Source organism: Typopeltis vanoorti, chromosome 6 (assembly GCF_054136105.1).
Source record: "Typopeltis vanoorti isolate ZY-2024b chromosome 6, IOZ_Tvanoo_1.0, whole genome shotgun sequence".
Lineage (NCBI taxonomy): Eukaryota > Metazoa > Arthropoda > Arachnida > Uropygi > Thelyphonidae > Typopeltis > Typopeltis vanoorti.
In genome coordinates, this window is record NC_143554.1 from 133,527,940 (window position 1) to 133,540,374 (window position 12,435).

The window sequence follows — 12,435 nt, forward strand, 5'->3', positions numbered from 1 at the left end:
TTTGTACATTATGTACATTTACTGTCTACAATCCTGAAGGAACTGTCTATAAGAGGCTAAGGAAAGAAAGAGAAAATATCATTAATAATGGAATCTTGATTGTGTTAGGGCTATTATAGCATGATGTACATGCTTCAAAAACAGAATGGTTATATGTAAAGCAATACCTTGTTTAAATGATAATTCATCAGCTTCGGCACCTTCATAATCATATAAAGCTCTCACAGGAATTCCTGGTTCTCCTGTATCTACAAGGGCATCAGCAGTACCTTCATCCCATTCATCATGATCTTCATCAAATGGATTCTGTTCTTGCTGTCCATTTCTATTAAATGAATTATTTTGGTCATTATATCTCACTAAGTTTTAGTATTAACCTTAATTCTGACAGTAATAAATAAATGTTAAGATAGTTTGTCATTCTACTTACAAAAATGAGAATAATAAACATGCTCAGTTCTAGATTGAAGCAAAACAAAAAGCTTGATGGCATGAATAGTAAGTTAAATGCATAACAGTAGCTGCATGGCATTTAATTAAATGCTGGAAGTGCATAAAATAATAAAATTCTCAGTAAAACAAAGGCAGAGATTATGGTCCATAAATCACTTTTAAATGGTCTTTATGTGAGGAGAATAATTATTATAAATATGTGTGATTACACATACATGTTAAAGTATATACTTCAGTTATTCCATAAAATAACAAGGTATTTTATAGAATAACATTTTAAGTTAAAGTATGAAATAAGAATTCTATTTCATATTTTAACTAGGTAATTTATAAAATACCTAGATGTTCTACAGAAGTAATTATTTCTGAAATAAAGAATATAAATAAATTTATGAAAGTGAAAATCATAATTTTTGCAATTTTCACCTAATGAACCATAATATATTCAAACTGCAAACATTTCTTTTCACATAAACATTTTGTAGTATGACATTTTGCTTAGATACATCGCAAAACCCTGACCTGCATCAGTTGATTATACTATAGGTACCTTTCAAAGACATTTTTATGGTGGCACTTCTTCAGAGGAAATAAGTTTGTCATCATCACCACCAAATTGTGACCTTGTACAAAATTCTTTTATAATTACATTCCTAATGCCCAATTTATAAAAGCCATCCTTAATTTTGTACTTGTCATTGATGATACAGTAGTTGAGCCTTGCTGATTATCTGACAGTGTGTGGATGTATAGCTGCACAATAAACATCTAGATTTAATAAATGAAGTACAAAATAAAAATACTGAAAGGAAGGTTCCTCCTGATTATGGTTGAAGAGAGAGAAAAAAACTCTGTTCCAATGGAAGATTCAGAGAATAATATATGACATTACTAAAGAAGATTACACCCACTTGTCAAGTGATCATAGAGGCAGAGATAGAATGATTCATAAATTAAATAGGCATTAGAACAATATAACAGACCAATATAAAGGCATTTCTCACTTTTTTGAAGCATGTGAGAAGAAAAAGAAAAGTGAAGAAAAAGGTGTGGTTGTAAAGCGAATGGCAGTGTCAAGTTCAAGTTTATAGTGATGTATTAAATTTATAATGGCGTATATTTTCTTAATGAGATTCACTGCAGAGTGGGTCTGATTAGTTTGTTTTTGTTTATTAAAACTAGCTGTATCCTAATTTGATATGATCTGCAAGATATTTAAAAAATTACCATTCACTTTTGAGAATAAAAGAAATTTGGTAAATCATATATAGTATAATAACTTACCAAATTTTTTGACTAAATATTTTTTGATTATACAGTGGGTAATACAAGATAAGACTTCCTATAGTGATTTTTAACTGTTTAGCTCTTTGGCTGTTTAAAAAAAAATGGTAACTAAACATACACATGCATGTGTGTGTGTTCATTCATTTTGCTTTCTGAAGACCAATCTTAGATTTGTAGTTTAAAAAAATAAAATAAATAAATAAAGTTAAGTAAAGGCAGCTTGTGTCAGTTGAGCTATTACCACTGATACTTATAGAAAGGCAAGCATAAAGCAGATGGTATGAAAAATCCTCCCACCTTTTAACCACTGTACTTTTCCTCTAAAATCATAAAATATTACTGGCAATCCAAGTTTGTGTTTGTTTGAAATGATATGTCAAGGAAACACTTTTTTTGATAAAACTCAAACTTTTTTTTTTTTAAATTAAGTAAAATTAGGAAAAACTTAATTTTGATTTTTATCTTTTTTATTTATATCATCGAAACCACCTTTCCATTCTAGTAGAACCCTTGAGGAATGCCATAACATATTATAGGTTCTGCAACCTTTTGTATATGAGAATATAAAAAAAAGTGCACACACAGGCAATTTTGACTGACTTATAATTGCTCATCTTGCACTCATTATGCTAATCTGCTAATGCATGGCATTCACAATATATTTTGTGTTATTGGCTTTTATCTCACACTAAATATCTGCAAATAAATGATGCTTATCAATATGAATGTTGCAAATACAGGAAGAGTGGTATGTCATGTGTCATACAGAAGCCTTTTTATTTCAGAAAATGGTCATGATACACCTTCTGTCCAAAAAGAAACTGAACTTTTGATAGAAAATAAAACACAGGCAAATTATAATTATTCAAATCATTTATTTCAATCAATATACTCTCCCTCAACTTCGACATGGTCAATTAATTCATTAAATGAGTTTTTTATATCGGTTTTTGGGATACAGTTGAGGGTCGTGGTTACTGCCGCTTGAATATTTTCAATGGTGTCGTATCGCTTTCCTTTCATCGACAAAGGAAGTCGGGGGAAGAGAAAGAAGTCACAGGGTGCTAAATCAGGTGAATACTACGAGTGATCCAACACACAAACTTGGTTTTTGCTCAGAAACTGTCTCACAATATTCAAACGATGAGATGGTGCATTATCTTGCAAAAGTGACCAGCTGCCTGCATCACGATATTCATACCGTATGCGATGAATTCTCGCTATCAATCACTTTAAAACTTTGAGATAAAACTTACCATCGATCATTTGGCCAGGCAGAACGAATTCTTTGTGGATAATGCCCTTGAAATCGTAGAAACAAATCAGCATTGTCTTTACTTTTGACTTCTCCAAGCGACTTTTTTTCAGATGCCCATCTTCTGGTGGTCGCCACTTAGCACCCTGGTGCTTTTTTTCGGGCTCATACTCAAAACACCATGTTTCGTCACCAATAACGATCGTTTCAAGGAAGTTTGAGTCATTATGAGGTCCTTGCAGTTCAATTCGATATATTTTTTGGTCGTCGGTCATCTTGTGGGGAACAAATCCCGAATTCAATTTACGAAGGCCCAAACTCTTGATCAAAATGTTGTGCACAGTTGATTTTGAAATTCCCAATTCATCTTCAATCAATCTCATGGATGATTTTGGGTTTTCTTTGATGAAATCGCGCAGTTTTTTGATGTTAACTTCGCTCAGTGCAGTTTTTGGACAGCCCGGCTTTTCGTCGTTCTCAAGCTTCTCACGACCACTTTAAAATCACTTAAACCACTTGTAAACTTGAGTACAGGATAAGCATTCATCACCATATGCTTTTTGAAACATCTGATACATTTTGGTAAAACTTTTACCAAGTTTAACACAAAAGTCAATCGCAGCTCTCTGTTTGAAACTCATTTTCCAACGGTTTGTCAAAACACACTGTCACTCTTAGCACTATAACTCGGCTTCTAAAGAAACAAATGTCAAACAGTTGACACAACACTAATGAAGGTTGCAGCTTTTGACAACAAAAAGATACAACAGGTGTGCCACTAGTTTCTTCTATTTTCGAAAAGTTCGATTTCTTTTTGGATAGAGGGTGCATTGCTAATCATTATTGGTAGTATTTTGTTTACTTTATGACTGTGATTGTGTTTGTTTGCAAATCTTATTATGCAATACTGTTTAAAGAGCATTCCTGCATGGCAACTGCATACAAGAAAAATGGCAGATAAGGCTTTCTTATTCAATGAATTTAATGAGGGATTTTGTAAGATGCAGCATGTGTGCAATGTAGTCATTTGCAAGAGCAAATGGCTTGTGGTATGAAAGCGAGAATGGAGAGGGTGTGTCAGAAATGATTCATGAGCAAGTGCAAAAAATGCAAGACATGTCAAAACCAGGAGAATAAAGTGGCAAAAGTTAACAAAGTAAAGTGTGTTAGTAAAAATGTTGTAGAGAATGCAGTGGAAACTGAACATTAGTGAACAAAATATGAATGAGAGTATGAAAGAAATAGTTGATGGTTATGTAGCTGATGTGGATGCAGTAAGGAGAGAAATAGCTGTTTATGCAGTTCTTTAGGACAAGATGTAAGCTTAAGTGACTCTAGAAATGTTTGGCATGTGGCAGAGCAGCATGGAGAATGAAAGAAAACGTGAATGACAAAAGTATGACAAATTGGGAAACTGTAAGTAAGTTGCAGACATTGTACAGATTCTATGATACGAGGCATACTTAATGAGAATGTATGAAAACATATTTCTCAGGTCAGAAGATCAAGGATGTTAGTAAAGCTTTAGTCTGCAGAGAGAAGTGAAAAAGCTGACTGTTTTAGCAGGCACAAATGATTTAAAAGATGAGCAATATGCATTGAGAGAAAATATGAAGAAGCAAAAAAGAAATGTGAGAAAGTAAAGATCGTGAATCTGCTTGACACAGCTGATATGAATTGAATTGAGAAGGGCCATAATTGAAAATGAGTCAATGAGAAGATTGCGCAGGAGAAATGGTGTGTAGTTTATGGATGTATGGAGAATTTGATGAACAAAAGAATGTAGAATGCCTGACAGCCTGTGTTTGAACAATTTCAGAGACAGATGTGTTCAGAGATATCAGTGAGAGTTTGGAAGTACCAAATCAGGGAAACTAGATGTGTGTGTGTGGGGGGGTAGAACAGTCAAGAATGGGTTCAGCCACTGCTGTGAAAAGTGAGTGGAAGAACATAAATGATCATGCAATGCTAAGTGCAGTATCACAGGTTTTGTATCTGACTGGGTTGGTAATTGCATCACACAAGGGTAATTGTAGGTCCAAAGGGATGTTGAAATGCATGTACATAAATGTCAGAAATAAAGGGGAAGAGCAAGATTTTGGTAATGTCCAGCATGACAAAAGGTGATACAGTTATGGGAATAGAATGTAAGGGGGTATTGTATTTTTTTTGTGTGTGTGGGGAGGGGGGGAAAGAGAGTAGAATAGAAGGAGGAATGTTACTGATGACAACTGAAAAACTTCAACCAACAAAATAATAAGTTAAGGAGGATTTTAGGTCTAAGGAAAATGTTCATTTGAGGTTATCTAAAATGAGATAGAGGCCAATAGCATAAAATATATTGGGGGTTGGACCTGGTTGTCCAGAGGAGGATGTGGATGTCATGTATCAGCAGGTTAGCGCAATGTATGCAGGCTGAGAAATTATTATTGGGGACTTCAACTATAGGGATATAAACTGGAAGAAAGAAAGGGCACATGGCAAGATGGAAATGAAATTTATACAGTTACAAAGGGATAATTACCTGAAACAGCATGTGATGAAGGGATCAGGGGTTTGAGAGTATTGGATCTCGTAACAGCATCAGAAGATCTGGCTATAATTACAGTAGTAACATGTAGAATTCTCAGTCAATGAAAGGTTAATGTTGAATTACTAGGAATTATAGTAATTATGACCAAAGGAGGCAGCTTGGAGTACTGCCATGGAATAAGAAGCTACAAGGAAAGAATATGGATACTGCATTGGATGTGGTCAGGGATTGTCTGAAAGAAGCAGTATCAGACTGTATACTCAGGGTCAAGAGGATAAACAAAGTGGGAGTTAAATGGATGAGTAGCAATATAATGCAAAAGGAAAAAAATCAAAATATTGTGCAAGGAAAATAAACCGAAAAAAAATTATGAAAGTTCATGAGCAATACAAAGCACAAGTAAGAAATGTAACTAGTATACAATGAGGACTAAATCAGATTATGACAAAGAATTAGCTAAGCAGGCAAAAGAAAATCCTAAAGAATTTTTTCACTATGTGGTAAGTAAGAGGAAGAATGATCCTGAAAGGATAACGTTTGCATTGGTATATTATTCAGGTGGAGATTTTGTACTTGCCAATATGAGAGGGACTTGATGTGAATATTAAGGTAGATTTCATCTACCCTCAGTATACTGAAAAATTTCAATGTCAATACAGTGGTGGGATTGAATGGCATGTTGGCCCATGTGCAGTATGAAAATATGCAAGAGAACTGGTAGTGCCTTTGATGACTCTTCTTTCCACTCTCTTGAAACCCTATCAGAGTTGAGACTTAAATTAAGTCTCAGCTCTGATAGGGTTTCAAGAGAGTGGAAAGAGGGTAAGATAGTTCATTACAAAAAAAGGTGGCTTCCAGTCAGAAGCAACAAATTACAGACCATTTATCATCACAGCAGTGGTAGTTATGGTACTGGAAAAGTTGGTTAAAGGTAGGATTCAAGAATGGGTTAATAGTAATATGATACTCTATGATGGGAAGTATGGCTTTGTAAAAGGACAACAAAATTAGATAAAGGTAATGGCTACATCATGATACTGCTGACTCTGCAAAGGCATTTGACAGAATTCTGCATGGAAAGCTATTGCATAAGCAAATGGAAATGAAGTAGCATGGATGGGGGTTAGGAGGTGGCTGATAGATAGACACTAGACAGCAGTATATAGTGCCATGAGGTTCTTCACCATATACTGCAATAAGGGTTTGTAGGTAGCTGCAGTAAGTAATTTCTTCTCAAAGTGTTCTATGTACAAGTTAGCTAAGGGGAGAGGGAACCCATTGTAGTACCAATAATCTGTTTATGGATTTTCCTCAAGTAGAGTAACCTGCACACACAGTAAATTTGAATAATTGAAAGATATCAGGCAGGAACTTTATTAAATCAACAGTATCTGTTAGTGGTACATTAGTAAATAAAGAAGGGACACCAAAACTAACCATTATGTCTGAATTTTTAAGGATATAATTTTTAAATTTTAAACAGTGATTGAAAATGGACAGAATTTTTTTTTTTTAAATAAAAGTAGGGGGGGGTGCTTAAGGGTCAAAGCTGTATAACTGAGAGGAGACCTCCACATAGCCTTTAAAGGAATGCGGAGAACCGACCAGGGCTTCTGACCTAATGTCCAATCCTCACCTTCTGGTGGTGCACCCTGTTGATATTACTTGGATACTGAACGAACGAGGATGGGCTGGCAATTTGAGATTTAGCAGACCAAATTGTATTCTTATAATAAAAATTAAAAAAAATGATGGTACAACATGACAAAATTTCATGCCGGCTGGGGCGTCGCCCGGTTAAACAAGGCCCCCCGTTGTTTTCGCCAGGGAACCAGGGCGAACAGCGAAAAGTCAGCTACTGGAACAAATCTGAAAACAAACCCCAACCCAACATCACTAGAGTTAAAGATCGGTACTATCAACGTAAGAAGCCTGAATGGCAAAGAAATGGAGCTAGCTGAGGAATTAGATAAGTACCAGATCGACATAATAGGGGTGACTGAAACAAAAAAAGACCTAAACTAGTGAGCTCTTTCTGAGCAATAAATACAAAATGTTACATTCAGGCAATGAGTAGCCATAGTATTCAACACAAAATACGAGGCTAATCTTCTTGAATGGCAGTCAGTCTCAAGTAGAGTAATGTGTTCAAATATGAGAATGGGGAACTGGACAATGAGACTTATTTGTGCCTATGGTCCCACAGAAGGTTCTACTAAGGAAGAAATGGAGGAATTTTTTGATGCTTTAGAAAAAGCAACTGACACAATGAAAAACTGATCCTTGTTGGGGTTCTAAATAGTAGGGTAGGAAATGATTGTGAGACATACAAAAATATTTTGGGAAAATTTGGAGAAAAGAGCAAAGCTAATAATAATGGCAAATATCTGTTGGATTTCTGCTCAAGACATGGACTGGTTATTACTAACACTATGTTCCAACATAAAAATGTGCACAAATTCACATGGAGAGAAGAGGCTAGGAATAAGAAAAGTCTCATTGTTCAAAAGAATCAAAATTCCTATGTTATTGTTGATAGTGATGTTTTCTCCCTGGTGCAGGACACCAGAGTGTACAGAGGATTTGAAATTGGAAGTGATCACTATTTAGTCTTGAGCAGGATAAAACTGAATTTCATATTGAAAAGAATAACATGTAAGAAATTTTTAAAGCGAATAAAAGTTGAGCAGCTCTCAGATGTGAACTGTAGACTAAAATACACAAAGATTATTGAAGAAAAAATGAAAGAGTTTGAGAACAGGAACCAAACCTTGGAGATTCAGTGGCAAGCCTTCAAGAAAACACTGATTGATTCAGCCAGAGAGGCATGTGGTGAGGTTGTCTGCAAGGATAGAAAAATCAGAACTCCCTGGTGGACACAGGAAGTTAAAGAGGCAGTGAAGGAAAAGAAGCATATCAAAAGTTCCTATCAAATAAGTCAGCTTGTGCTCTTAGAGAATATAGAGACAAATGCAAGAATGCTAAACACTGCGTAAAACTTGCTAAACAAAAGTCATGGGAGCGCTTTGGCAAGAATATAGAAAATAAATATCAAGAAGGTGGCAAAATATTCTGGAGGTTGTTGAAGAAGCTTAGGAATGGAGGAAAGAGTGCTGTAAAAGGAGTTAGAGATGATAAAGGTGACATGAAAACAGGAGAAAAAGATATCCTTGAAGTATAGAGTAATTACTTTGAAAAACTGCTAAATGAAACAAGCAGTGATGACAGCACAGTGGTAAAAAATGCTGACAGGCATGCAGTCAGGAATACATATCCATATTTGATGGCTTTTTCTACTTCAAGTATGGATATGTATTCCTGTGGAAAGGCAGCTGGAGTAGATGATATTCGACCAGAAATGCTGAAGTATGGTGGTATAAGAGTCTTACAGTGGCTGCACTGCATAGTTCAGAAAGACTGGACAGAGAGACGAATTCCCGATGATTGGAGTAGAGCTCTCATAGTACCCATATATAAAAAGGGAAATAAAACTGAATGTGAGAATTACAGAGGTATTTCCCTACTGAGTGTTCCTGGCAAAATCTATGAAAGTATATGTTAAAAGATACCAAGCAATTTTAAACCTGCTTTTACTCCATTTTTTCCAAGTAAGCAAACAGATAAAATGTCAAGTTTGCACCTGCAATTTATGCAAGACTAGCTGATCCCACAGGTAGTGCAAGACCAAGGCAACTCGTGGTAGAGGTGGAGCAAGCTCTGGTATCTTTAACATAACTATACCCAAGTTAAAAATACTTTCTACATCTATGCAAGTATACTTGAGAAACGGTTGAGAAGAATTGTGGAAGAAAAGCCTGGAGAAGAACAAGCTGGATTCAGGCCAAACAGAGGCTGTCAGGATCAGATCTTCACTTTACGACAAATAGTCGAGAAAGCATGGGAATATAACAAAGATCTGTATTTAAATTTTGTCGATTTGGAAAAGGCATATGATAAGGTGCCAAGAGAGAAGCTATTCAATACGCTGCAGTTATATGGTGTCAATGGGGCATTATATCAAGCAATACTTAGTCTTAGCAATAACCGTTTCTCAAGTAATGTTTTAACAAGTAAAACATTTCAGTTACTTGGGCACGATTTTTACCTAAGATGGTAAATTAAATATGGAAATAGACAACAGAATCAGCAAAGCTGGTATGGTGGGAAGTCAATTGAATAAATTCATATGGAATAAGAGAGAAATTAGTCGGAACACTAAATTAGCTGTATACAAGACAGTGTTCAAACTAGTTTTAACTTATGGATCTGAGAGCTGGGTCAGAAGTAAAACACTTGACCAAAGACTAGAGACCACAGATATGAGAGTCCTGAGAAAGATTAGAGGCATGAACAGATGGCATCAATGGCAATATCATATTAAAAATAAGGATATTAGGAAAGAACTTGACATTGTCTGCATCCAGGAATGCGTTAGCAGAGCTAATCTCAGGTGGTATGGTCACCTAAACAGAATGGGTGAGGAAAGATTAGCAAAACAAGTGTTCTCTGCCAGGTTGGCAGGAAAATGACCCAGAGGAAGACCAAGATATAGGTGGATTGATACCATACAAAGTGCCTTAGACGACAGAAATATAAGATCTGATAATGTTGGAGTCTTGACAAGTAACAGACTGATTTGGAGGAAAATTGTAGATAGGAAGTTAGTAATGATATAATTTTTTCATGTAGTACTATCATATCCTGTACGTACATGGCAGGAATTTGATGATGATAAAAGTAGAGGGGGGGGGGGACTAGTGACTTGGCTAACTGTTGAGCACGTTTATAAGTACGACTGTATATACTATCAATTATAGGATGTGGGAAATGTTAGATTTGTGGATTTTAGATACCTCATATATATATATATATATATATATATATATACAAGGTGATATAACATGAAAAGGTTTTGCAGAAAAATTTTGTTACTGAAGCCATACGTTTTTAGACATACTAAGTTTAATAAATAAACAATATAACCCTACAAGTTTTGTAAGTTATCAGACTTACATTGTCAGGGGTAATAACAAAAGTTAAACATTTTTGTTAATTAACACCTGCTGTGTGTAATTAATTAATTACACACAGCAGGTGTTATCAGAACTTCATAACTGGTACATATAAACAACTGACCAGAAAAAATGTTAGATTAATTATTCTATACATGTTGGAATGACACTAGTTATTGATGTCACATTTTGTAGCATGGTCTGTTTCATATCCCAGATCAGTGGTAGTTAGATTTTTAATGAAAGCAGACCAAACTTGGTGCCTTACTTTTTGTTACATTGTGTGGGGATCTGCAGCAGTTCAAAGGCTTTCTGTAAAACTGCTATGATCAATAGATGGCATATTTGGCCAAACTTGGATATCTTTTACATATTCAAACTTTCCTGACTGACCTATATAGCAAATGCAGCAAAAGTAATGAATCGCTTAAAAACCTGGTTTTTATCATCAGATGATGTGGAGGTTTTGGTGGATGTAAGAACCTGGAGATTTTATATAGTGGCAGAAAAAAAAAGCCACTTTGTTGTAATCACAGAGCAACATTATCTAACATTTCTGATGCAAGGTAACATGATTGCATTCTTAATATCTCGTTTTTGATGTACTGGTAATGTTGCATGCTCTATCTCAGTGTTCTAATCATTTAATCTTTTGTAATGGATGATGGGGTAAAGTGGCATGTAAAAATTTCTGTATACTGAAAAGATCAATCTTTTTTCTTCATTGCTTACTTCAAGAAGAATATAAAGAAACAGTAATTTTTTTTGCAATCTTCCAGTTCAAGAGTGAATTTTATGTTTTGACACAAGATATCCAGATAGTCTCTAAACTGAATTAAGTCATCAATTGTTCCTGGAGAAACAACAAAAATATCATCACTGTAATGTAGCCAAGTTTTTGGTTTCTCATGATAGTTTTCAATAGCATTTGTTTTGAAATTTTTCATAAAGAGGTTAGCTGGGGGACTGGTGATGGGGGGGGGGGGAAAGACCCATGGCAAGTCCTTTTTTTGTTACCAATATTTATTCTGAAATATGAACAAAGTGTTTTCCATACAATGTTTGAATAGTCTGACTTCTTCCAGCTGAAAAAAGTTTTGAAGAAGATCTACCATCTCACTCCTAATGGAATATCCTTTTTGCGAATTTTTGGTGCTCCATAAATTCTTGGGACTAAAGATTCCCAGTTCACAGCAACATCTATATCTTTTCAAGACCATACCATTTCCCTCTAGATTATCTACCTGGGAGACCACAACGCATCGCCCCATTTATTTCCCTATCCTGGCAAAACATGCTACTGTAATTTCTGTTCCTGTCAAGTCCAACTCCTTTCATCTCTATGCTCATCTAATTTTCCAAGCCACTATCCCCATTTGAGGCCATCCTTGCTACTTTCTGTCCTGGAAACATCAGCTTCCCTGCCTAACCCACTTACCTATCCAGAAAACAACAGTCTTTCCAAATGCTTGCATTATTCTAAATTCAAATGTAATTCATCACTTGCATACTGCTCCCTTTTATCAGTGATGCACTCCAAGCATACATTTTCAACACCATCTCATCCATTACCAATGCTCTTCTTCTCCACTCTACATTACCATATTTAGGCAACACACTCCCTATCTTCCTCATATGTTCTTCTGCTGCAAAATTGCTAACACTAATCTCAAATTTCTTGCTGCTTGATTCATACCTTCTCAGAGCATACATATCAAGTATGACTATCACTCATCTCACCTATGTTTTCATCTTGTTTCATTACTAATGCCACACTTCCTATTATTTCTCCAGGTAAATACTCCTTTTACCACTTTATGCTGCACCTGAAATCATCAAATTTCCATACATCACACTTCCATTTATTTTTCTTTCGCTGGCATCTCTAACTTTTT

General features: G+C 35.3%; 1 protein-coding gene across 3 annotated transcripts in view; it reads right to left on the reverse strand.

Moving 5' to 3' along the window:
- Positions 1 to 12,435, reverse strand: part of Synd (protein kinase C and casein kinase substrate in neurons protein Synd) — a 323,165-nt gene that overhangs the window by 13,188 nt on the left and 297,542 nt on the right. For all 3 annotated transcript variants that reach the window (XM_090394452.1, XM_090394450.1, XM_090394451.1), the window contains one exon: positions 168 to 325. In XM_090394452.1, coding sequence (XP_090250578.1) covers positions 168 to 325 — 158 coding nt within the window. The remainder of the gene's footprint in view (positions 1 to 167; positions 326 to 12,435) is intronic.